The sequence below is a fragment of the Furipterus horrens genome, unplaced genomic scaffold (genome assembly GCF_987537825.1).
Source record: "Furipterus horrens unplaced genomic scaffold, mFurHor1.1.pri manual_scaffold_6, whole genome shotgun sequence".
In the NCBI taxonomy this organism is placed as follows: domain Eukaryota; kingdom Metazoa; phylum Chordata; class Mammalia; order Chiroptera; family Furipteridae; genus Furipterus; species Furipterus horrens.
Window position 1 is genome coordinate 36,146,401 of NW_028327176.1, and position 26,578 is coordinate 36,172,978.

The window sequence follows — 26,578 nt, forward strand, 5'->3', positions numbered from 1 at the left end:
GTCAAAAATATCTATGAAATGCTTAAAATAAGGAAAATAAATGTGGTATTTAATAGTGGAATTTACCTGTGGAATTATGCAAATGGCAATTCTTATTGAGACAATAATATGATTTACTTTTTGTTATTAAACACATAAGTGACCTTTTGTTTCTTCATTAATCAATATGAGTTTTATTTGTCCAGGAGTTTAGTAGTTAGCAAGTTACATGTATTTGAAAACAATGGTCACTAAAATATGCAGGCTTTAATAAAAGAGTAGATTGTAATGAGAACAATTAATTTAGAATATTTCTGTGGGATAAGTGAGAGCTCAAGATATTTTACTTCATAGAAAAAAATATATTTGGAATCTGCTCTGCAAGTGTCCAGTCAAAATTGAGAAAAATTTCTTGTAATGAGAATCCTAAAACACTAATTAGAGTTAAATCATTACAGGGCTTTAAAATGAGGTCAAACACAAGTCAAGTGGTTTCAAGAGAATAAATCTTATACTTGCTGCTGCCACTCTTTAATATATATATTGTGCATCAAAAAGGCAAGATCTTATCCCATTTATTTAGCTCTTTTATGTATCCTCAACACCAGCATAATTTAACATATATTATTCAAGAATTGGTGAAGACTGCACTGGTTAAGCCCTCTGGATTCCAGAGAACCACCCCCCATTTAAAACTCTGGTTACTTTACAAACTATACTCTAATTTTAAGTGATATCTAAGTGAAAATAAAATAGAATTCAAGTAATTTTCAAAAGCAATTCTTTACTTGACAAAAAAATGCAACACCCTGTATGGTAAAATCACTCAATAAACTAGGACAAGAAAGGAATTTTCTCAACCTGATAAAAGACATCTACAGAAAACCCACAGCTAATATTATACTTAATGATGAAAAACTGAAAGCTTTACCTTAAGATTAGGAACAAGACGAAAACATCCATTCTCACTACTTCTAGCCAACATGATTAGGCAACAAAAGAAATCAGAGGCATCCAAATTGGAGAGAAAGAAGTAAAATGGTCTCTGTTTACAGATGAAATAATCTTGTATACAGAAAATTTAAGGAATCTACAAAGAACTCTTAGAACAAATAAACAAGTTTGGCTACTTTGCAGTATACAAGATCAATATGCAAAAATCTATTGTATTTCTATACACTACCAATAAACAATTCAAAAATGATACCAAAAAATATAATTTTATTAAAATAGATTAAAAAGAATAAATTTACTTAGGAATAACTTTAACAAAAGAAGTGCAAAGTTATACATTGACATCTATAATACGTTATTGCCAGAAATTAAAGGAGACCTAAATAAATGGAAAGATATCCTATCTTCATGGATCAGAAAGATGGCAATACTTTCCAAGTTGACCTACAGATTTAATATAATTCCTATTAAAATTCCAGCTGTCTTTTTAAACATGAAAATTGAAGCTGAATCCTAAGATTTATATGCAATTACAAGGACCCAAACAATCTTGAAAAAGAATAAAGTTGAAAGACACACACTTTCTGATTTCAAGATAATACAACATTACATTAATCAAGATAGTGTGAAACTGAGAAAAGTCTAGGAGGCTATAATCAAAATGACAGACAATAACAATTTTTGGTGAGGATGTAGGGAATTAGAACTCTCATACATTGGGAGGGTAAAATAGTGCAGCCTCCTTCAACAGTCTGGCAATTCCTCAAAAGTTTAAACATAAAGTTACCATATGCCTCAGCATTTCTACTTCTAGCTATACAGCAGAGGCTCTTGCAAAGGTTGTTTCATTCAGCGTTGTTTTGTTATACTATTGATGAGAAACCATAGGAACTGAACTCTTGTTTATATCAATTAGCCCATGGTAAAATTGGTGTCATATGACATTTCACTTAAAGTTGCAGAACCTGTTGATAATGTTTAGGGAAGATTTACTGTATACCCAAAAGAAATGAAAATACATGTCCAGGAGGTGGAGGGATTGAGCAAAAAGGAAAAGGGACTCATGCACATGGACAACAGTGTGGTGATTGCTTGGGGGAAGGGGAAATAAGGGGACTAAATGGTAATGGAAAAAAATACAATAAAGATTAAATTTTAAAAATAAAATAAATAAGTACATATGCATACAAAACTTATATACAAATATTTATAGCAATGTTAGTTACAATAACCAAGATTTGGAAAAAAATCCAAAATCTATCAACTGATGAAGGGATAAATAAAATGTGGTATACCCATTCAACATAATATTATTTAGCAATGAAAGGAATGCAATATTGATATGTGCATCAACATAGATATCCTTGAAAACAAACATTATGAAGAGTCAAAGAAACCAGAAACAAAAGACCACATGTTATATGATTCTATTTATACAGAATGTCAAGAGTGGGCAAATCTACGGAGATGAAAGCTAGATCATGGTTGCCTAGGACTGGGGAAGGAGGGGGTAAATGGAAAGTGAGTGCTAATGAATATGGAGTTTCTTTAGGTATGACCATCTTCTAAAATTGATTATGGTGCTGGTTAAACAACTCTATGAATGTACTGAAAATCATTTGAATTGTACACTTTAAATGGGTGAATTACATAATATGTGAATTATATATAAATAAAGTGGAGTCTATATATATATAAAGAGTAAGAAAGAGAGACAGAGACATGCAGAGAGAGAGAGAGAGTAAGACAGATGACAGAGAGACAGAGTATATGTATTAGGGTTCCGTAAAGAAAGAGAACAAATTGTTTTTTTAAATTAATTAATTAACTAATTAATTAACTTAAGGAATCACCTCACATGATTATGGAGGCTGGCAAATCCTAAATCTGCAGTGTGGGCCAACAGGCTGGAGACCCAGGAATGAGTAGACACTGAAGTCAAGTCTGAAGGCCATCTCCTGCATAATTCCCTCTAACTAGAAGGTTACTCTTTTATTCTATCCGGGCTTTCAACTGATTGGATGAGGCTCATCGACATTATGGAGAGGAATCAAGTTTACTCCAATTTCACCAATTTAAATCTTAATCTCTCATCCAAAGACACCCTCACAGAAATTTTCAGAATAATGTTTGACCACATATCTGGGCTCTGTGGCCCAGTCAAGTTGACATATAAAATTAACCATCTAGAAGGCCTATTCTTCCCATTTTCTCATTGGTCCCAGAGGTTGGATAAGTTTAGGAAATGGCATTGTTAATTTGCCAAAAGAGCAGTTCTAGATATAGCTTGATAGGTACAATAGAAGTTCAGTGGGCCCTGGCTGGTGTGGCTCAGTGGATTGAGCACCAGCCTGAGAACCAAAGGGTTGCTGGTTTGATTCCCAGTCAGGGCACATGCCTGGGTTGTGGGCCAGGTCCCCAGTTGGGGGTGTGCCAGAGGCAACCACACATTGATATTTCTCTCCCTCTCTTTCTCCCTCTCTTTCTCCCTCCCTTCCCCTTTCCCTAAAAATAAATAAATAAAATCGTAAAAAAAAAGTTCAATGGACAGTGATAGCTGACAGACAAATTTGGCTATAATAGAGTTAATAATGGAGGTGATAAAAACACTTTCTAATAATGAAATGGCATATTTACTTCTAGAAGTTCCCTTTTTTCTAAACTTTTTACAAAACTAAAAGTTTTTAAATGTCATTTATGTTGACATTTCTCCTTTTTATTAACATTTCTATTTTGTGAGTTCCTTATAGCAGATATTGTGAGTTTTGCATTTTAAAAGTGTTTTGATTTTAGATTTAACATTCCTTCTAAAATATTCACTAGGGCCCAGAAATGAAAATGTTCCCATCTGGAAAATTATACTTTTGAACACAAGTTAAGCTCTTGTTTCTTTACACAAAGGCTGCTTAGTTTTATATTGTAAAATATTAAACCTGGTAGGGAACTTATGTAAATGCAAAGAAAGAGTTCTGAAAGAAGATTTATCAGAGAGATAATAATGGGGAGATTAAAAGGGAACTGCGATTGAGAAAATAGGGGAAGTTCAAAGGGGACTTAAAACTTATCTGCATTGTGTAAAACATTGATATAAAGAATATATGCTCTTATCACTTGTATAATTAACAGTGAAAAAATTATGTGGTCTGATTCCTTTATTTTGCAGACTGCAGAATGGTGGCTTAGAGAGGTGGAGAGGATCAAGGAAGATCACGCTGCTAGTTAGTGGTAGAGACAGGACTAGAAGCTAGGTCTCCTGTCACTCAGGCCCATGCCCTGCCTAAATGATCTACCCAGTCAGTAATGTACTCAAAAGGTCCAGAATAGCTTTTTTTGCATATACTGAGTCAGAAAATATTAGCTAGTTTAGAAGGTTAGTAGATTTTCACGTAGAAGCTCAATGGAAAAATCTATGTTTAATTTTATTTTCCAGAACCAGCAGGAAAAAATAAAAAGAGCAAAGTGCCTTAGAGAAGGGACTTGGAAGAACTGGTGGTCCTGGAGATGGGTAAGGGAGAGGGAGAAAGAGCGCACAGCAGGTGTCTGGCCAGGGCTGGAACAGAGATGGTACACAGTGAGTAGTTCAATATGGGTCCCATGGTGTGTGAAAACAGAGAGCACTTAGCAGTTCCCTATACTGAGTCCTGAAAGTTGTCTTAGTAATTTTACCTTTGTGAACATAAAGATTTAACTATTTCTGTAAATGATTTCTATTTAACTCTGAACCTTAATCTAGGTTTTCAGGGTCTTCTAGGTAAGTGTTATTTGTAAATAAAACAGTATTCAATTTTATTAAGCACACACATCTACACACACATACATATGTAAATCATATTTTCACTAATATGCTTTTCTTTATATAGAAAGCTAATATAACCTATCCTCACTTTGAGTTACTTTTAATACACTTACGTTCTATATCTTGGTTTTCTTTCTTGTCCAAATTTAAGACACATTTTCAAAAAATAGATCAAAGTCAAAGCAGAATAGGAGACTTTAAGAGTTGAAGGAAGGCCTAGATTCACGTAAGCTAACCTAACTCAATCACCCTGGCTGGTTTGGCTCAGTGGATTGAGCGTCGGCCTGCGAGCTAAGTGTCGCTGGTTCGATCTTCCAGTCAGGGCACATCAGAGAAGGAAAACTCTGACTCCAAAAAACCTCCGCTGCCTTGCGGCATACCTCTTCAGGGGAAAGGCTAAGGGAGTAAACCCCGACAGAAAATCCGGAGCCGGAGTCCCTAAGGCGGTTTGACGTTGTAGTCAACACCGGCAACTCCTGCGGCGCACCTGAAGCCAAGCTGTATTGACTCCGTCTTTCCCTTGGACCCTTCAGCTGTGAAGAGAGGGGGGGTCTGCTGCATGGGCAACAGCAGACCCTCCATATCACCCTGCCCAGGCTCTGTAGCTTCATCGCAAGATGTCGATTCAACACGGGAGGAGACAGATACCGTGTCACTCCCTAGTCGGACTGCACAGCCATTCTCGGCGGTGCAGATAGACTCTTGAGAAGCTACACCATCGTCTCTCGAGACGGTCGGCTGCCGACGACGACGACGACGACGACGACGAACCTAACTCAATCTATGAATTTAAAGGACAAAAGACCTGAGTTTATGATTCCTTGGTGAATCTATATGCTGTTTGCTCCATAAGGGCAAACATGTTTTTTGCTCAACATTTTATCCCTAACTCTGTGCCTGGCACATAGTAGGTACTCAAAAAATATTTGTGCAATGAATGAATCCAAAGGCTAAGTGCAGAGCTAGTGATGGAGGTTAAACAATTCTCAGTGCATGGAACATTGCAGAGTGGCTGCTGGAAAAGGACAAGTAGCCAATACAAGGAAGAAAGGCTTCTGAGCAGAGAAAGTGGTAACTATACATATAAATGGCTTGTAAGGGAAGAGTGACAGGTATCCCGAGGTGTCTGATTAGCAGCAGGATGCAGAATTGAAACCAAGTCTTCTGGCTCCTGGACTAATATTCTTTCCAGTGTATCATTTCACCCTCTCCAGAGACTAAGAGACAAAGTCACAAAATGCTAGAGTAGGATTGTGTTCCACACAAACTCCCTTCAGCCAGTATCTCTTGTGCTTTCTGTCTCATCTCGGACACAGGGAAGTTTGTTGTACTCCAAAAGAACCAAGTACTGGGAGTGATGCCACAGGTCAAAGTGTATACTTGTATCTGCTTCCGATTTATCACCCAGACTGGAAGTAATTATTGATAACAAACCCCAATTGAAAGCAAAAGTTCAAGTATACACTTTAGGACAATGCCAGCCATTTACTTTTTCAGTAAGTAGTAATTGCTTCCACATATATATTATATTTATATTTAATATAATATATAATTTTATATATATGAAATTCTTTTACTCCTGTAGCTTTATTACATGTACAATTCATCTGTATTATCTTGGATCATCTCTTCTATTGCCATCTTGAATAGGCATTATTTATTATAGCTATTTAAACATGTTTCTAATTTTTCACTTAAGACATTTCAACAAGCTTTTTAACTCATGATATTAGAAACTAAATTTTGTATCCCTAAATTTTGTATCCCTCTCCATGATGAGTAGTCAGTAGGCATGTGTTAAATATTTACTGAATAAGTGGAGACTTAGAGGTGGAATTTATTGTAGATTCTAAATTCATTTTGTAGTATTAGAATCAAATATCCCAAACCCAAAATCGTCTTTTAAAATGAAGAGCCTGCCCCAGTTAGGAAGAGAGAGGCGTTATTGAGTTCTCATTCATCTTCGTCTCCCTTATTTCTGATACTTGACATAGGATTGAGTCCATGTGTTCTAGGGATATGGTTTTGAAAAATGAGTAAACATCTCACCCTTCTCATGTCTTCCACTGGACATGGTATCCGTGTCCCCAGCCTCCTTTTCACCTTAACCAGCACCAGCCAGGAGGTTCTGGGTGGGGATTGACCCCTTCCAGTAAATCTATCATCTTGATACACTGAGTTGTTTAGGCAATCCAAACCTATGCCAAGTGGTGACTGATTTAGGGCAAGTGATTGATTTAGGTTAATAACAAGAGGGTTATGTTTATGAAGGTTTTTAAAATTCTTCTGAGAGAACAATGGAAAAGCCAGGTGTCACTGTCCTGGATGAAGTGGTGAAACTACTGCAGTCATTTTGTCACAATGAAAGAATGCCACCATAGATGTCAGAGCAGAGAGGAGGAAAGAAAGGAAATCTTTGATGATTGACTCAAGTGAGTCCCAACAGAAAAATATTGAAATCTGGCTAAGGTTCACCCAGGTTTAGATTTGGACTGTCTTGAATCTTACACAGTTTTCAGAGTTCTCTTTATGAAAAAGAATACAAGATTACAAATGCAAAATTAAGTTCAAATGTGAATATTTAATTAGAATGAGAAATCACACCAAACCACGAATTTTGAAAAGGTGAAAAATGTCACAAATATCCCCAAATCAGTGATACTTTTGTTTTATTACTTGCCTGACACATCTTTATGGAATGTTCCTCCTACTTTTGGGGACACATGTTTTTATGTCCTTTTCATAAGAAAGTAGCATTAGAGAGATTTTGTAATCTTGAAGAAAGTCCATTGTCTCTGTTTCCATGGTTGATAAAGATATGTTTTGTTTTGTTTTGATAATCTAAAAAAGTTTATTTTAGGTTTACAACATTTTTGTAATGCCATGCGAATTGTGCTGATTTGTCAAATTTGGAAAACTTTCTGTCACACTTCATATGTGACTTATAAGACTTCAGGACATTTCAAATTTCCTTGAACAATAATACTCTTAAATCTTAAATATCAAAGTATAAAACTTAATATATATGGAGTTGATCGTATGTGGTTAACAGGTGTCCTCGATGTCCTTTTTGTAGTGGCAGATTATGAACTTATGCTACCCTCAATGATATCAGTAAATGGGGGGGGGTGCTGCATACATGTTGCTTCCCTCAGTTCTGTTTATCATACTGTTGTAGTTTGTGTCTTATAAGCTCAGCAATTCTGATCAATTCTATCTCAAATGATTCCCATAAAAATAGAGCCCGGTGCATTTTTATTATATATGCTACATCATCGAATAAATACCTAACAGGAGAGAATTTCTTTTTTGAATAGGTATTTGCTTATACTTTCAGACATCTGATGATCTGATCACCTGGGTGGTTCTCCTTTGTGAGTCAGCTCAGCTGATTTCACTAGTTTATTGTGGTCAACTGGCCAGTTGACTGGCCATTGGATGATGCGATGGTTTCACTGTGATGGCTGGAGGTTGGCTGGCTATCAGCTGAGGCAACAGGGATGCCTGGGCTTCTACTTGGGCAGTCACAGTTTCCAGTGCCGTAAGCAGGAACAAGCTGCGGTGCACAAGCACTTTTCAAGTCTCTGCTTGCTTCATGGATGGGATGACAATAGCCTCACAAACCCTTCCCAAAACTTGAACCCTTCTCTGCTTCAGCCTGAAGCCGTTCCCTCTGATTCCTAATCCTGATCCAACAGATGCATCACCAACAACGTGAGGGATATGACTTTACAGGTCTCTAGTGATGGAGCTAAATTTAAAAATATATTTCACTTTTCATTATGCCTATTTTTACATCACAATACATAACTGTGCATATGGTAAAAGTACTTTCTTATTAAAATAAGATGCCCCCCCCCAATAATCAAGTTGAAAGTCTAACGTTCTACATTATCATGGCCTTCCATGTCTTTTTGTTGTTGTTGTCAATTAATAGAATATATTAAGAGAACTTATATACAAGGCATGTCTTGGGGGTAGCGAGGTGATGTAAATATGTTGCATGCCACGTGGCAGGAACTAAAGGCTTATGTAGAACATAGCAGGATGCATAGGGGTACTGGGACACAACACCCCAGATAAAGGGAAAACATTCTACATGCTTGTCTGGGGAAGAGCAAGGGCCTGTCCAGGAACTAGCATGCCTGGCACATAAGAGAAGGGTGGGTCAGACAGTCTCTGAGTGGATTTATGGAGAGCAATCTCTGTTCTGGACTGGATTGAGCTTGAGGGTCCAGCAGTGGTCATGTCATGGAATAGTCTCTCCTCCACATCAAAAGTCTACTGTAGTAGAAATCCAGCATCCAAGGAGGCACTTAAAGAAAGAGGTGTGGTAAACATAATTTATTTACAATTTTAATAACTTTTTAATGTTCAAAGTTTTCTGAAACATTATACAAGGATTGATTTCCATCAAGCCATCTCATACTATTTACATTTTTTTTTTTCCACTGGGAGTTTTACATGTAAGGGTGTGGGCCGACTGGAGTCTTTCCTGTATTATTTATATTCAAGAGGTATGAATCAGTGAGTGCCTTGGAAGAAATAGGAATGACTGAAGGTTTGTTCACATTCTTCACATTTATATGGTTTCTCTGCAGTGTGCACTCTCATCTTGAGATTTTGAACATTTTTGTTACAAATGAAGGCTTTTCCACATTCCTTACACTCACAGGGTTTTTCTCCAGTATGAGTTCTTCTGTGTTTTTGTGTTCTGTGTGGGCCTTACCATATTGTTGAAATTCACAGGGTTTCTCACCAGCATGAGTTCTTTCATGACTGACGCGAGCTAAGGTAAGTGGATGCTTTCCCACGTTTCTTACACTGATGAGGTGTATTTCAAGTACGCATTTCTATGTGTCTTCAAATGCTGCTGTGAGAAATTGAGACTTTACCACAATGTTTACATTCATAGGGTTTCTCTCTTAGGTCTTTTCTTGTGTTTATAAGTAACTATAAGATCTTATTCAGAGGGTTTCTCTCCACTGTGAGTTCTTTCACGTATTCAAGACTACTGGAATACCTGAAGGCTTTACCACATTTTTTATATCCACAAGGTTTCTCTCTGATGTGAGTTCTTTTGTGCATTTGTAATGCACTGGAGTATCTGAACATTTTTCCACATTCCTTGCATTCATATGGTTTCTCTGTCATATGAGTTCTTTCATGTTTTTGAAGATGACTGGGAACACTGTATGCTTTACTACATTTTTTACATTCATAGGGTTTCTCTCCAGCGTGAGACCTTTTATATCTTGATAAAGAACTGTAGTGTCTGAGCGTTTTTCTACATTCCTTACATCCATAGGTTCTCTCTCCAGTGCAAGCCTTTCATGTGTTTGTAAGGAACTGGATTACCTCAAGGCCTTTTCGCATTTCTCACATTCATAGGGTTTCTCTGAGTTCCTTCATGACTTCAAAGATGACTGGGTCTAATGCTTTATTGTATTTTTTACACTGATAAGGTTTCTCTCCAGGGTGGGCTCTTTCATATATTTCAAGTGAAGTTGAAGAACTAAAGCTTTTTCCACACACTTTACATCTACAAGAACCATCTGCAGTATGTGTTATCTTGTGTCTCTGAAGTGTTTAGAGCCATGGGAAAGCTTTCCCACCTGTCTTACGTTTGTTCTCACCATTGTGATTTCTTTCATGATTTTCAAAACACTGGAGATAACCAAAGGTGCTGCCATATACATTACATTTATATGGCTTCTCTCTATATTTCTGATACTCAAACTGCTTGTGTCCGGTGTGACAGCTGGTGTGCCTATCATGGGGTGAATGATGTATGAAGATTTTTCCATACACATTGCATTCCTCTGTTTTACTACAGGAAGAGTTTTCTTCTTCAGATTTAGATTTGAAATAGGGCTAAATTTTTCTCAATATTGACCGCCTTTTTCCGCTTCCCAGAGTCTATTATATGACCTCTATTGAGGCCAGGTTCCGGAAGTTTTCCCACATCACATCCCTAGAAAGTTTCTTCTGGGAAGGACACAGTAAAACCCACTCTTCCAGGGTGAGGTTTACAGCCACATCCACAAAGGCCACCGAGCCCATTTCTACATTTCCTGGGTCTCCCTGAATATTTCCTATGTCTCTCACGACCAGTGCTATCAAGCTGGCCTTTCATGTCTTTAACCCTTGTTTTACACAGTTTATAATCTGAACAGAGGTGAAATTTTTTGGTACTGACAAACTTCCAGTAATTGAATTATGGGTTAATAATCCTCATCTTGTAGGCAAAACCCAAGTTCCTATGTAGGGCTGGTAAGTAATCATGATCTTCTCAGGGAACTTATGGAGGGAACTAGAAACTTGCACGTTGTGTTGTCAAGGTAACAGCTGCCCATGTCTTCCCAGCAACAGAATCTGTTCCTACGGTTACTGAAGTTAACACAAATGTTAGTCTGCCGCCACAAGCCAGGGATCAATTTGCAAATGATGTCTCTCTTGAGGACTAATCAATGAGTACATTAGCTTCCCAGACAGAGACCATAGCAACGGCAAGCTACGTGAGGCTTGATGCATCATTTCCCTTTTCCATTATATTTGACATTCTGAAGGCAGTACACCTGTCTGTCTTTGTTCGATTACATTTATTTGTGAGCCATCAAGATTTTAAATGCACAGCTGACCCAAAATGTTCGACTAGGACAAGTCCATGTGGGTTACTTTCAAGAGAGATGAAAGTCCTGAGTTTACAGAGAACAGCCATGGGTGGTCGGTAGTAAACAGGATGATAGGAGGAAATCGTGGTGACTCTGAGGAGGAAGAGCGCCAAACACTGTCATCAAGAATGACTTCCTCCACAAGCACATTAGGAGAGTCGGGCCAGCTGTGGAGAAGCTGACATGAGGCTCCAGAGTCCTGCTGATAATTGTAGACCCCACACCCTCCCAAAAGGGCACAGTCTGATCAGAATATGGCCTCACAACCTCCTGGATTCTGGGCAAAACCACCTTCAAAAAACAAAAACTAAATTCTACCTTTCAAATGAAAGGACCTGATGAATAAGGATCCCTTACTATAAAGACATGAGAATTGTTTACATGCTAGCATCCTTAAGAGCCTGAAAAATATATCCATTAAGGACTGCCTAAGAATTAGATCCAAAAATTAGTATTTGGTTTATCTCTTACCTTAAAAATAATTCAGGTTTGATTTTCTTCTTATGGGTTTGCTAAAAATACAAGTAAAGGTAACAATCACTTAAGCAGGAAGTTTGATTACTCTTAACCATTTAATAGTATTACTTATTAGGAAAGGAACACTTTAAGAGTCAGCAGAAATGGGCTCCAACTTCTGGGAGCTTCATCACATGGTCAGCTGCTCGCCTTGTGCTGCCCTCCTCCACCTGTCTGAGCCCAGCCAGTGCCAGAAAGAATCCCTCAGAGAATCCCTCACTGGGAAAATTTAAATACAGACTCTATATCAGATGACACTAGCAAATGTATGTCAGTTTTCTTAGGTATAATAGTATTGTGATTTTGTAGATGAATGTTGAGGAACGTGGAATTTTTAGGGGTGGAATTTTCTCTTGTGCGCAACTTACTTTCATTAAAAACATGAAGAGAGAGAAAATGAGAGAGAGAGAGACACGGAGGAACAGAGATAAGCAAATATGGCGAAAGTTAACCCTTTGAAATCAAGGAAGAATATGTGGGTGTTGATTGTACCATTCTTTTCACTTCTTGGAAGGTTTGAAAATATTCAAAATAAAATATTGAGGAAAAAATATATGAAAAGAATATGCAGCACCTGATGTCTGGTGACTGTAGAAGTTTCTTTGAATCATTTGTGTATTTGCTGCAGAAGTGGAAGGCTGACACACATAAAGGTATAGCAGGCACCTGGTGCTCCAGGCATTAGTTCAGGCTGAAAACTATATTGTTCCTCCAAAAACCTGAAAGTAACGGAGCAAGAGAGTCAGCTATGGGAAGAACCTGGGATGGCTGTTCTATTGGCTCGGTGGTCTCACAGGTGAACTTGGGAGGTGGGCGGTGAAGCACAAAGTTTTATCCAAACAACATAGGTGTTTAGAAAATTAATATCTTTCTCTTTTTTATATTTCCTGCATTATTCGCTATCACTTTGGTGTGAGAAATAGGTCTCTTTCCCTGGTTTCAAAGAGCAAGTTGTGACAACAAAGAGCAGGAAGTACATCCTAGGAGTTTCAGATGGGAGAGACAAGGGGTGTGTGTGTGTGTGTGTGTGTGTGTGTCTGTGTGTGTCTGTCTGTGTCTATGTGCCTGTGCGCGCGCACACACACAGGAACATTTGTTCGGCATTTGAAATAAGTGCAGACTGCTATAGGGAAATGGATGAAATTAGTGTTTCCTAAAATGTGCTCCCATTTTTAAAAATTAAATTTATTGGGGTAACATGGGTTAATAACATTATATACTTTCAGGTGTACAGGATTATAATTTGACATCTGCATGCTCTATTTTGTGCTCCCCACCTGAAATCTAGTTTCCTTCTCTCACCATATATTTGACCTCCTTTGCCCACTTTGCCTCCATCCCTCCCCCTCCTTCCTCTCTGGTAACCACCATTCTGTTGGCCTGTATCTATGAGTTTGTTTTTGTTTGTTTGTTATCATACTTTTTGTTTTATATTCCACATATGATTGAAATCATACAACTTTTGTACTTTTTCATCTGACTTATTTCACTTGGCTTGATACTCTCAAGATCCATTTGTGTTGTTGCAAATGGCAAAATTTCATCATTTTTATGGCTGAGTAATATAGCATTCTATTGTATGTATACGTACTACATCTTCTTTCTTCAATCATCTGTCAATGGACACTTAGGTTGTATGCATATCTTGGCTATTGTAAGTAAGCCTGAAATGAATATAGGGATACATGTATCTTTATGAATAAGTATTTTAATATTTTGGGGGGTAAATAACCAGAAGAAGAATTAGTGGATTATATAGTAGTTCTACTCTTAATTTTTTGAGAAACTTCCATACTTTTTTCCAAAGTGACTGCACTAATTTATGTTCTTGCTAACATTCCCTTTCTTCCACATCCTTTCCCACACTTTTTTTTTTTTGGCTTCTTAATAATAGCTATTTTGAATGGTGTGAGTAGTATCTCATTGCGGTTTTGATTTGCATTTTCATAATAACTAGTGATATTGAACATCTTTTCATATGTCTGTTGACTTGAAAAAGTGTTTATTCAGGTTGTCTGTCAATTTTTTAATCATTTTTTTGTGTGTGAGATGTAGAAGTTCCTTATATATTTTGGATATTAGCCCCTTATCGGAGGTATTGTTTGCAAATATCTCCTCCCATTCAATAGGCTATTTTTTGTTTTGTTGATTGTTTCTTTTGCTTAGCAGAAGCCTGTTAGTTAGATGTATTTTACTTTTACTTCCCTTGCATTTGGGGTCAAGTTCACAAAAACCCCTCTGACACCAAGGTTCATAAGTTTAGTGCCTAGGTGTTTTTTTTGTTGTTGTTGTTACAGGTCTTATATTCAACTCTCTGATCCATTTTAAGTTAATTTTTATGTGGGGTGTAAAATAGTCTAGTTTCATTCATTTGCAGGTGACTGTCCAATTTTCCCAACACAATTTATTGAAGAGATTTTCCTTTCTCCATTATATATTCTTGGTTCCCTTGTCAAATATTAGTTGTCCATGTATGTGTTGGTTTATTTCTGGGCTCTCAATTCTGTTCCATTTGTCTATGTGTCTACTTTTTTGCCAGCACCGTATTATTTATTTTGATTACTGTAGCTTTGTAGTATAGTTTGAAGTCAAAGAATGTGATACTACCAGCTTTGTTCTTTTTTTCTCAGGATTGCTTTGGCTATTCATGGTCTTTTGTGGTTCCATACAAATTTTTTTTTTTTTAATTTCTGGGAAAAATACCATTAGGATTTTGATAGGGATTGTATTAAATCCGTAGATTGCTTTAGGTAATATGGACATTTTAGCAATGTTAATTCTGCCAATCCAGGAACATGGAATATCTTTTCATTCCTTTGTGTCGTCTTCATTTCTTTCAACAATGTCTTGTAGTTTTCCGTGTACAAGTCCTTCACTTCCTTTGTTAAATTTATTCCTAGGTATTTTATTTTTTGTGTTGTGATTTTAAATGAGATTTTTTCCCCCATTTTTTAGAGAGGAAGTGGGGGAGAGACAGACAGATAGACATCGGTATGAGAGAGAAACATCAGTGGTTGCCTTCTCCTATGCGTCCAGCCCTTGAATTGAACCCGCAACCTGGGTGTGTGCCCTGACTGGGAATCAAACCCATGACCTTTCCATCTATGGGATGATACTTCAATCAACTGAGTCACACTGGCCAGGGCAAGATTTTTTTTTTTCATTTCTCTTTCTGATATTTAGTTGTTAGTATACAGAAATAGTATACAGATTTTTGTACATTGACTTTATATCCTGCAACTTTACTGTACTTGTTTATTGTTTCTAATTTTTTTTGGTGAAGTCTTTAGGGTTTGTTAGATATAAAATTATGTCATCTTTAAATAGTGACAGTTTTACTTCTTCCTTCCCAGTTAGGGTGTTTCTTTCTTTTTTTTTTTCTTGCCTAATTATTCTGCCTAGGACTTTAGTTCTATGTTGAATAATAGCAGTGAGTATGAGCATCCTTGTCTTGTTCCTGACCTTAAGAAAAAGTTTTCAGTTTTTCACCGTTGAGTATGATGTTAGCTGAGGGCATGTAATGTATTGTATTTATTATGTTGAGTTACTTTCCTTCTATAACCATGTTAGTGGGTGTTTTTTCATAAACGTGTATTGTATCTTGTCAAATGTTTTTCTGCATTTATTGAGATGATCATATGATTTTCATCTTTTATTTTGTTAATGTGTTATATCGTATTGGTTGACTTGTGAATATTGAAGCATTCTTGAGTCCCTGTGTTGCTTGCCGTATTCAATTTGCTCATATTTTGTTTAGGATTTTTGCATCTATGTTCACAAAATATATTTGTCTGTAATTTTGTGTGTGTGCATGTGATGTCCTCATATAGTTTTTGTACCAGGGTAATGTTGGCCTCATAAAATGTGTTGGGAAGTATTTCTTCCTCTTCAAATTTTTAGAAGAGGTTAAGAATGATTGATATTAAATCTTCTTTGAATATTTAGTAGTATTCACCAATAAAGCCATGTGGATCTGGACTTTTTGGGGGGGTGGTTTTTTATTTTACTTCTATTTCATTACTAGTGATGGGTCTATTTAGGTTCTCCAGTTCTTAATGATTCAGTATAGGAAGGTTGTATGCATCTAAGAATTTGTCAGTTTCTTCTAGGTTATTCAATTCGGTGGCATATAGCTATTCACAGTATTCTTGTACAACTCTTTGTATTTCTGTGATGTTCATTGTAACCTCTCCTTCATTTCTGATTTTATTTATTTGAGTCTTCTTTCTTTTTTTCTTAGTGAGTCTAACTAGAGGTTTGTCAATTTTGTTTGTCTTTTCATAGAATGTTCTGCTCAGATTTCCACTTCAGGACCAAGATGTTCAATTCTCCAGTTGCCAGAAGTACTGGGTGCTGACAACTTAACTCTGAGTCCTTTTTCTGGAATTGTTCTCAACTGACAGGAGATATTTTGCCTAATTTTATGTTCTTCAGCTTGACTCCAATGACTGGCAGATAGAGGGGTATAAAGGCCCAGACCCCTTGTCTCATCTCAGGATAATTGTGGAAGGCTATCCCAACCCCAGAGCTTGTGGGGTGGGCTGAGGCTTCTGCCTCAACTGCACAGCAGCTTAATCCTGCTGCTTTCACACCTCCGGGGTTGTTCCCAAAGCCTCCTCCTGCAAGTCTTCTTCTCAGAGTCAGTGTCCTGAGGAACCTGACCTAAGACATTAAGGCAATTCAAGTGAGCTAAAACCTTCCCTTTTATGGGAGAAAATCAGCAGAGGGAATGGTACAGTGAACCCCATGAACCCATCTTCCACAGTTATCACTACCTGGCCAGTCTTGCTTCTCTATCCCACTATATTTTTGGGGTAGGAAGGGTTGGCACTGCAGTATTTTGAAAGAAAATCCCAGACATTATATTATTTTACCTAGAAATACTTCCTATAAAAGATACTTTAAAATCTAACCTCCATGCCATTATTATACCTAACAAAATGAAGTTTTTTAAGTATATTTTATTGATTATGTTATTACAGTAGTCCTACTTTTTATTTTCCCATTGTTCCCCTATGCCAAGCAACCCCCTTCCCTCCAGCAATCCCACTCCCCTTAGTTCATGTCCATGGGTCATGCATGTAAGATCCTTGGCTTCACCCTTTCCTATATTATTCTTAACATTCCCCTGTCTATTTGGTACCAATCAATTATGTTTCTTAATCCCTGCACCATTTCCCCATTCCTCTCTCTTCCCCCTCCCAGCTGATAACCCTCCAAGTGATCGCCATGACTCTGTTCCTATTCTGGTTTGCTTAGTTGGATTTTGTTTCTATTTTTTAGATTCGGTTGTTGATCATTGTGTTTGTCATTTTAATGTTCATAGTTTTGATCTTCTTTTTCTCTAATAAGTCCCTTTAATATTTCATATGATAATGGCTTGGTGATAATGAACTCTTTTAGCTTTACCTTGTCTGGGAAGCACTTCATCTGCCCTTCCATTCTAAGTGATAACTTTGCTTGATAGAGTAGTCTTGGTGTAGGTCCTTGCTTTTCATCACTTTGAATATTTCTTGCCAGTCCCTTCTTGCCTGCAAAGTTTCTTTTGAGAAATCAGTTGACAGTCTTATAGGTACCCCTTTGTAAGTAACTCTCTGCTTTTCTCTTGCTGCTTTTAAGATTCTCTCTTTATCTTGAACCTTTGGCATTTTTTGTATGATATGTCTTGGTGTGCTCTTCCTTGGGTCTAGCTTGTTTGGGACTCTCTGTGCCTCCTAGACTTGTATGTCTATTTCCTTTGCCAAATTTGGGGAGTTTTTCTTCATTATCTTTTCACATAAGCTTTCGATTTCTTTCTCTTCTTCTTCTTCTGGCTCTCCTATGATTCAGATGTTGGCACATTTAAAGTTGTCCCAGAGGTTCCTAAGCCTCTCCTCATTATTTTCAATTCTTGTTTACTCATTTTGTACTGGCTGACTGTTTATTTCTTCCCTATGTTCCAAATCATTGATTTGAACCCCAGTTTCCTTCCTTTCACCATTGGTTTTGTGTGGATTTTCCTTCGTTTCACTTAGCATAGTCTTCACTTCTTCCCTTATGTGTTTGCCATACTCAAGCATATCTGTCAAACCTGTAAGCATCTTTATCACCAGTGTTTTGAACTCTTCATCTGTTAGGTTGGCTATCTCCTTGTCTCTTAGTTCTCCCACTGGAACCTTGATCTGTTCCCTCTTTTGGGCCATACTTTGCTGTCTCCTTCTGTGTTAGTTTGCCTCTGTGCCTTAGGTAAGCTCTCTCACCTGTTACATTGTAAGGAGTGGAGCCTTAGGTATTGGTCAGTATGGGCAACCTGTTTCACGACATTGTGGAGCTATATGTGGGGGAGGGGTCAGAGAGAGAACAATGGTCCCTCCTCAGCACTTACCCCTTTTCCAGGCACTTCTCCCACTTCCGTATGGGACTGGCGCCTCTCTAGCTGTTGCTCTGGCTGTCATTCCCATAGTGGGTGGATCTGCAGACGTTCCAGGACCGTGGGGACCCTTTAAACAGCAAAGTCTGCTGAGAGACCAGCAGTTTCTTCCTCTGCCCCAACCCCCACTGGTTTTCACATTCAGAACCAATGAGGCTTTATTTTCCCTGGTGCTGGGACCATGAACTGCATGGCCTGGTCTGGGGCTGGGAACACTCCCCTGGTGTCCCTCCTGACTTTTTAAAACATGTGACTGTATTTTCTGCCAGCCTGCCACTGCCGCTGACGCTGCCACCACCACACTGTGTCCTCTCCGCCCCAGCTTCGCCTCTCCTTCCTGTCTGGATGAGTATTTCTTTTTTATATCTTTTTTTGTTGGACTTCCATGCAGCTCGATTTTCTGGAACTTCTGGTTGTCTCTAGTTTTGAGGTAGTTGTAGTCCTTCTTAGTTGTGGAGGGAGATGCAGCATGTCTGTCTAGACCTCCATCTTGGCCGGAAGTCAAAATGCAGTTTTTAAAATCATTTTATATCCAGTTCATAATCAAAACTTTCTGAATGTTTCAGAATTGTTCTAATAAGGATCCCAAATGACATTTCCACATTGAATTCAATAGTTTTCTCTCCTAAGTGTTATTTACCCTGTAACTCACCTTTTCCCCCATGCCATTGATTTGTTAAACAAAGTCAGTTGTCTTGTGTAATGTCCCTTATTCTGGGCTTGACTGATTGCTTTCTCAGGGTGTCCTTTTAACTTATTCTCCAGAGGAAAGTATTTTTAACAGTTTCTGTGTTTAGCTCTTTTTGTGTGATTACCTTGACATTTCTAAATGTCTTGTTTCTTAATTTAGATATTACGATGAGTGCAAATTTAGCTCTCTTGCTCTGCTGCCCTCCTCCTAAGATAATTTTGTCACTAACTTCTGCTTTCTCTACCACTCAGTTCTCTGATTTTCTTGAACCTCTATCTGCTATTTCACCAATCAAGAGAGTGTTTTTTTGTAATTATATTTTATTAATTATGCTATTACAGTTGCTCCACTTCTTTTCCCACTTGCCCCCCTCTGCTTGGTACCCCCCTTCCCTCTAGCATTACCCCCCTCCTTAGTTCATGTGCATGGATCATGCATATAATTTCTTTGGCTTCTCCACTTACTTTACTATTCTTAATATCCCCCCTCTATATTTTGTACCTACCAATTATGCTTCTTGATCACTGCACCTCTTCCTCCATTCTCCCCCTCCCTACTGATAACCCTCCATATGATCTCCATACCTATGGTTCTGTTCCTATTCTAGTTGTTTGCTTTGTTTTTTAGATTCAGTTGTTGATAGTTGTGAGTTTGTTGTCATCTTACTGTTCATGGTTTTAATATTCTTTATCTTAAATAAGTCCCTTTAACATTTCATAAAATAAGGGCTTGGTGATGATGAACTCCTTTAGCTTTATTTTCTCTGGGAAGCACTTTATCAGCCTTTCCATTCTAAATGATAGCTTTGCTGGATAGAGTAATCTAGGTTGTAGGTCCTTGCTTTTCAGCCCTTTGAATGTTTTTGCCAGTCCCTTCTTGCCTGCAAAGTTTCTTTTGAGGAATCAGACTACAGTCTTATGGGAACTCCTTTGTAGATAACTCTCTTCTTTTCTCTTGCTGCTTTTACAATTCTCTCTTTATCCTTAACCTTTATCATTTTATCCTTAACCTTTATCATTTAATGATGTGTCTTGGTGTGGTCCTCCTTGGGTCTAGCTTGTTTGGGACTGTCTGTACTTCCTGGACTTGTACATCTATTTCCTTCATCAAATTAAGGAAGTTTTCCTTCATTATTTTTTCAATAAATTTTAAGTTTCTTGCTCTTCCTCTTCTCCTTCTGGCACCCCTATAATTTGGATATTGGCATGTTTAAAGTTGCCCCAGAGGTTTCTAAGCCTCTCCTTGTTTTTTTTTTATTGCATTCTTCTTTTTTCTTTTTGTTCTAGTTGACTATTTATTTATTCCTATGTTCCAAATCATTGACTTGAACCTCAGCTTCCTTTACTTCATTATTGATTTCATGTAGATTTTTCTTCATTTCACTTAATATAGCCTTCACTTCTTCCCTTATGCATTTGCTGTACTCTGTCATGTCTGTGAGCACCATTATCACCAGTGTTTTAAACTGTGTATCTGTTAGGTTGACTATCTCCTCATTGCTTAGTTATCCCTCTGAAGTCTTGATCTCCTCCCTATTTTGGGCCATATTTCTCTGTCTCCTGAACTTGAGAAACTCCTGTGTTGGCTTCTGTGTCTTAGGTAGAGCTGTCACACCTGCTACGTTGTAAGGGACGGAGCCTTAGGTATTCATCAGTGCTGGGTGACCTGTGTTCACTGCCTTGTAGTGGTGTATGTGGGGGAAAGATCTGAGAGGGAACAATGCCACTTGCTTGGCACTCACCCCTTTTCCAGTCACTTCACCTGGTTCTGTATGCAACTGGCACCCTCTAGCTGTTTCTTTGATAATGGTTCCCAGAGTGGGTGGGTTTGTGTATGTTCTAGGACCATAGACTTCTTCTAAATAAACTGTCCTGAAAGATGGGCAGTTTCTTCCTCTGCCCCAACCTCCACTGGTTTTCACAGCCTGAAGCAGTGAGGCTTTATTTTCCCCAGAGCTGGAACCATGATCTGCACAGTCTGGCCCCGGACTGGGATTGCTCCTCAGGTGTCCCTCCAGGCTTTTATAATGTATGACTGCTCATTTCACCAGCCTGATGCAGGCACTGCCTTGCTGCCATCACTGTCACACCATGTCCTCTCTACCCCAGCTCCCCATCTTCACCCCTCCTACCCATCTGGATGAGTGTTACTTCTTTACATCTTTGTTTGTTGGACTTGCATGCAGTTCAATTTTCTGGTAGTTCTGGTTGTTTTTTTGTTTCAAGGTAGATGTATTCCTTTTTGTGGTTGTGGAAGGAGGTGAAATGTGTCTACCTACGTCTCCATCTTCAAGAGAGCATCTCTTGTTGAGGACATTTGTGGTCAGATGGTCCCTTTCACTTGCTCTTCTTCCCTTTTACTTCTGAACCTCTGTCAGCAGCAAATTTAGTTTTAAGTGTTCCAGGTGGATAACATACTCTTTTCTGTAATCATAATTTAGTCTTCTGTGGTATGCCTGTAAGTTTATTCCAAAATTGTAAAAAATAATAACTGACCATTTACATGAGTATGGCTTTTCAGACTTAGTTCACTGTTGGGTAAGAAAGTACCCTTTATGGGGTCAATGTTAGAACCCTGTCCTTAGGTACAAGAGAATGTCTCTTGTGTTACATTAAAACATATTCTCATTTTTCACATTCTACCAATTGTACCAAATCACGTCACATTTTAGCTTGCTTTCTTTTTGGACTATGTCAGGAATGATATATGAAATTGTGGTTTCAATGCACCAGTCCAGCCTCAGCCTATTCATAAGGGACTATTTTTGAACAATGATCTAGTATTTTCAAAATGTAAAGAATAGTCCCCTATGAATGGGAAATGAATCTGGAACGGCCAATTTAAACCACATAATGGAAGCCTTGATTACCATGCTAAGAAGTTAGAACTTTGTAGGTCCTAAGGGGCTCATGAGGATTTTAAAGGGGTGTATGGTACTTGGGCTTAAGCCTTCTTGGAAATAATCTCCCAAAAGGGGTTACCTGCCAGGGCAAGGTAACTGCATAGTCCACTCATCACCGCAAAAGTACCCACCACATCAGGGAGCTAGGTGGCCAGAGCGCCACACAGGGCCTCAAAAGAACCTATGAAATATGGCTCTATGGATTTTGACAAATGTATAATGTCATGTATTCTCCATTATAGTGTTATACAAATAGTTGTATGGTGCTAAAAAAGTCTCTGTGCTCTACCTCTTCCTCCTCCAAGTTTGTGTAATTTCTAAGGCTTTTGAGGTTTATAGTCAAATTATTCTACAAAATGAAATACCAGGCAGTGTGTAAGAGTCCCTATTTTGGCACATCATCAATAATACTGAGAATTATTGTTTTGATTTTAGGGAAACTGATATCTCATTTATATTAGGACAAATACAAATAAGGTGGATCTCTTGGTTACAATGACAGAGATTTAATACAAGCCAGCTTAAGCAAAACAGGGGATTTATTGTCTCATTCATCTGGATGCTGGCCTCATGGCTGACTTGATTTAGGAATTCAATTGATGTCAGAGGATGAGCTATTCTTATTCTTCTATGGCAGACAGGCATTTTTTAAGGGAGAAGATGTGGTTGCAAGCAGCTCCAGGCTTATGTAATTTCAGTTCAGGAGGACTCCTTGATTTAATTCTACATTTATCAGAGCTCATTTTATTGCCATGAATAAAACCTTGTTTCAGCTGATATAGGCAAAAAATGTGAATATATTGGCTCATGAAACTAAAAAGTCTAGGGAGGAGTCCCTGCTTTCAGGAACAGTTAGATCTAGGTGCGCAAACAATGTCTGCAGGACTTGATTTTTATCTTTTGGCTGGCCCTCATCCTTGTTGTTTTTATTCTCAGATAAGCTTTCTTAGCCTGTTGGCAAAATGGTTCCTGGCAGCCCAGGCTTAAAAATGACTCAGAAGTCTCATGAACCCCTAAGGGGTTACCTCATTCTGATGGTTCCAGCAAAGGTTCTGAGGAAGATTTTGTTTGACTTGGCTTAGAGATTGTTGTGTTCATCCCTGAGACAATCATTGCAGCAGGAATATCCATGGATGTCTGGAGTTTATCACGGCCCTCCACCCTTGGTGGGTCTTGAACTATAATTTTTCTCTAACCAGTACCATAAAACTGCCAAAAGCTCTGCTTGTCTTTTCAGCGGATGATTTCTGCTTTGTTTCTTGCCTTCTCGCCGCCGCAGAGTTTAAGACTTGGTAAATGTCCCAAGGTCCGACGCCACAACAAACGTCGGACTCACTTCTCCAGCACTGGTTGCTTTTGTTTTCTCCAACTCCAATTTTTGTTTCCCAGGATCCATGGGGCTGCTGAGGGCTCTGCTCTGCCTTACCTGCTACATGTCAGCAAGAGGTTTTGTGGATATTACTTTCTCCTTGAAGGATTAGTCCTGATCATCAGTTGTGAGAGTAAAGGATATAAAAGAAATGAGAGTGTTGAGGTGATGAGACGTAATGACATAGTCTTCAAAGAAGACTTGCTTTGGGTTATTTTGTAACAGACCAGCCACCCACTGAGGGCAGCTATCAAAACCGGATAGAGCTCCGATGCACCAGCAGGGACGCCGTTTGCTTATCCAAGAACATGGCCGCCTACGCATTGCTCTGCAACTCAGTCACAATAGTGTCCCTGCGCACGAGATCTGCGATTGTGTCGTCTTGCAGGTGCCTTTGGAGGCGTCACTGTTGCGCAGGCACCACCGGACCCGAGTGGGAAATACCAGGAAGCCATCAGCACAGCCATGCCCAAGAATAAGGGAAAAGGAGGCAAAAACAGGCGCAGAGGTAAGAATGAGAATGAATCTGAAAAAAGAGAATTAGTCTTTAAAGAAGATGGACAAGAGTATGCTCAGGTCATCAAAATGTTGGGAAATGGACGGTTAGAAGCAATGTGCTTTGATGGTGTAAAGAGGTTGTGCCATATCAGAGGAAAGCTGAGAAAAAAAGTTTGGGTAAATACCTCAGACATTATATTGGTTGGTCTGCGAGACTATCAGGATAACAAAGCTGATGTGATTTTAAAGTACAATGCAGATGAAGCTAGAAGTCTGAAGGCATATGGCGAGCTTCCAGAACATGCTAAAATCAATGAAACAGATACATTCGGTCCTGGAGATGATGAAATCCAGTTTGATGATATTGGAGATGATGATGAAGACATTGATAATCTTGTTGAAGCACTGAAATTGTAAAATGCTTCAAAAGCCTTATTAAAATGGAGACCGGTTATCAATATCTGAATTGATCTTAAAGTTTCTGATTATTGTTATTCTAGTTTATATTTTGGCCATCACCTGTTAAGAAGACTAAAACTTCACATGAACACTGTTAAGGCATACCACTTTATTTTCATTGTTTTAAAGTATTTATTATATTTCTTTAAGTGAAATGTTAACACCCAACATTTGCTGTTAAAACAACAGAAAGAAGAGAGGGAAGAGAGAGAATGAAAGAAATGTTTTCCAGTTAATGGATATTTTGAATAAATTGTCTTACCATCATGGTCAGTAATAAGCCCTAGTTCTAACTTATTTTTTTCCAGCCTTTCTGTGTGTTCCAGTTACGTAGATGTTCCCTGATTTTTGATTAAAATTTAAGGCAGAAATCTACATTTGAAGTTAAGAAAAGGTGCCATTTTCATACTTCTGTAACTGTATTTTTATACTATATTTGTTAACATTCTTTACATCATTTTGGGTTGTCATCATCATAAAAAAGTATTTCCAAAGTGCAGATTTTAGAACATGAGCTTGAGGAGCAATTTTGAATTTATAAGATGAGTAGATGCAGAACTGGAAATGTGATATACTAGTTGACAGTGTTTGTTACTTAATGTGTATAAAATTTCTTAAACAAGGCAACTTTTAGTAACAAAGTAAGTAGAAGACTTTTTACTATACAAAAAGGTTGTCTTAAAATATGTCATTTTATTGTCAAAACATATACATTTGTAATCTGTAGTTTTGGGCTTTATGAACAATTAGATTACAATGTACAAATGAAAAACTATTTTCATAATAAACTGTTATAAGGAAAAGGAAGAAACCAAAGGTAAGGAATATAATAAAATGTCACATTGAATATATTTTGGCCTTAATTTGTATTACTATTATATTTATTGTGTGTATGGATTTTTTTGTTTATATTTTACTAGGGATTTACCCTATAACTTTTCTTTTTTAATGTTTTATTTGTTTTGAAAGTTATCAACTATAATAAGGTGAAATTAAGGGTGGATCTAGTTAAACACTAGCTACAGGTAAATATTCCGCAACTTTAATAGAAAATATTTGTCAGGTAGTTTCTGAAACATCACTTTTTTTTATCAGAGAAAATTAATGTGAAGGAAATGCATCTTTACCTGGTTTTAATAATATATATAACAAATATAAGGGAGAATAGATTTTCATATGGTTACATCTCACACTGCTGTAATTTTACCTCCCAGCTGAAAACTCTAGAGTTAAAATCTGAGGCCAGAACATGTACATAATTAATTCTAAGAAAAAGAAATAAATGTGCACAAATATGGGGAAAAGGCTGGATGAAACCAAACCACAACAAAATTCCAGATATTTGAAGACACTGGACAGGAACTAAAATAAAGCATTCAGGACTTGCTGTGCCAAGATCTGGAAGAGAAGGGAAATGCACTGAAGTGCGTTGAACAGTGTGTGCTGATTGGCACCCCCACCCAGGAAATTTTCTGACTTGCAGCAGGGGGCAGAGAGCCTGAGCACTTTACATTGCTTTCCACTATACTCAGAGGAGGCCAGAGTCCTTACCAAGGCTTATATCTAAGCCTGGCACATATGTTTCTTCTTTTCTGGACTGACAGCCACATTTAACACCACCTTCCCCCTTTTTAACCATGCTTCAGCCATACTGGCTGCCTTTCAGTTCTTCCTGTTTGGGAAGTTCGAGCATTCTCTATGGAATTCTCTCTGCCTGGATTAAATTCTTCTACCTTTCTTCCTGGCTCCTTCCTATATATCTTTCAGATGTCACTTCCTCAGAGACCTTCCATGACAATCTCTCTATGCCCTATCCCACCCCATCTCTAAATTAGACGCCACCTTCTCTTCAATGCCTACACATAATACACAATAAGCACTCAAATGATATTTATTGAATGAGTGAGTGAAAGACAGCTTGAAGGTAGAGTGGCATCGTGGAAAGAAGTCTGAATTATACCTGGTTGACCTGGGGCAATCCTTTAAATGTTCAGAGGCAATTTCCTAGTCTCTCAAATAGAGATAGCAACTGCCTTACTTAGTTCACAGGGTTACTATAAACATCAAATTGGAACTGGTATACAAAAATGTCTTAATAATTGTAAAATGCTACTGCAGTGTAAGGTAGTGTACTATTCACTGACTGAAAAGGAAACCACATATATTCAATCAGCAAAATATATTGAAAGTGCTGAATTAGTGACACTATTACATTCATTATTGTCAACTTTTTGAAGGCAAGATTTTATAAATGGTAGTGGAAAGTAAATATTCTAGATGAAATCTTTCCATAATCCGAAGTTTTCTATAACCAGGTAATCATCATTTTAT

The 26,578-nt window shown here is 37.9% G+C and overlaps 1 protein-coding gene and 1 pseudogene across 1 annotated transcript; one reads left to right on the top strand and one right to left on the bottom strand.

Annotated features, from left to right (window-relative positions):
* LOC150005972 (large ribosomal subunit protein uL5 pseudogene) overlaps nucleotides 1-23,757 on the bottom strand; it is a 29,622-nt pseudogene extending 5,865 nt beyond the window's left edge.
* On the top strand, nucleotides 23,756-24,205 carry LOC150005973 (eukaryotic translation initiation factor 1A, X-chromosomal-like). The gene has a single exon (XM_090280734.1). The coding sequence runs from the start codon at nucleotides 23,756-23,758 to the stop codon at nucleotides 24,203-24,205; it is 450 nt and encodes a 149-aa protein (XP_090136860.1).
* Nucleotides 24,206-26,578: the final 2,373 nt, after the last annotated feature.

Excerpts from the sequence above, each read along its gene's own strand:
- LOC150005973 (XM_090280734.1), top strand. The coding sequence starts at position 23,756 with ATGCCCAAGAATAAGGGAAAAGGAGGCAAAAACAGGCGCAGAGGTAAG.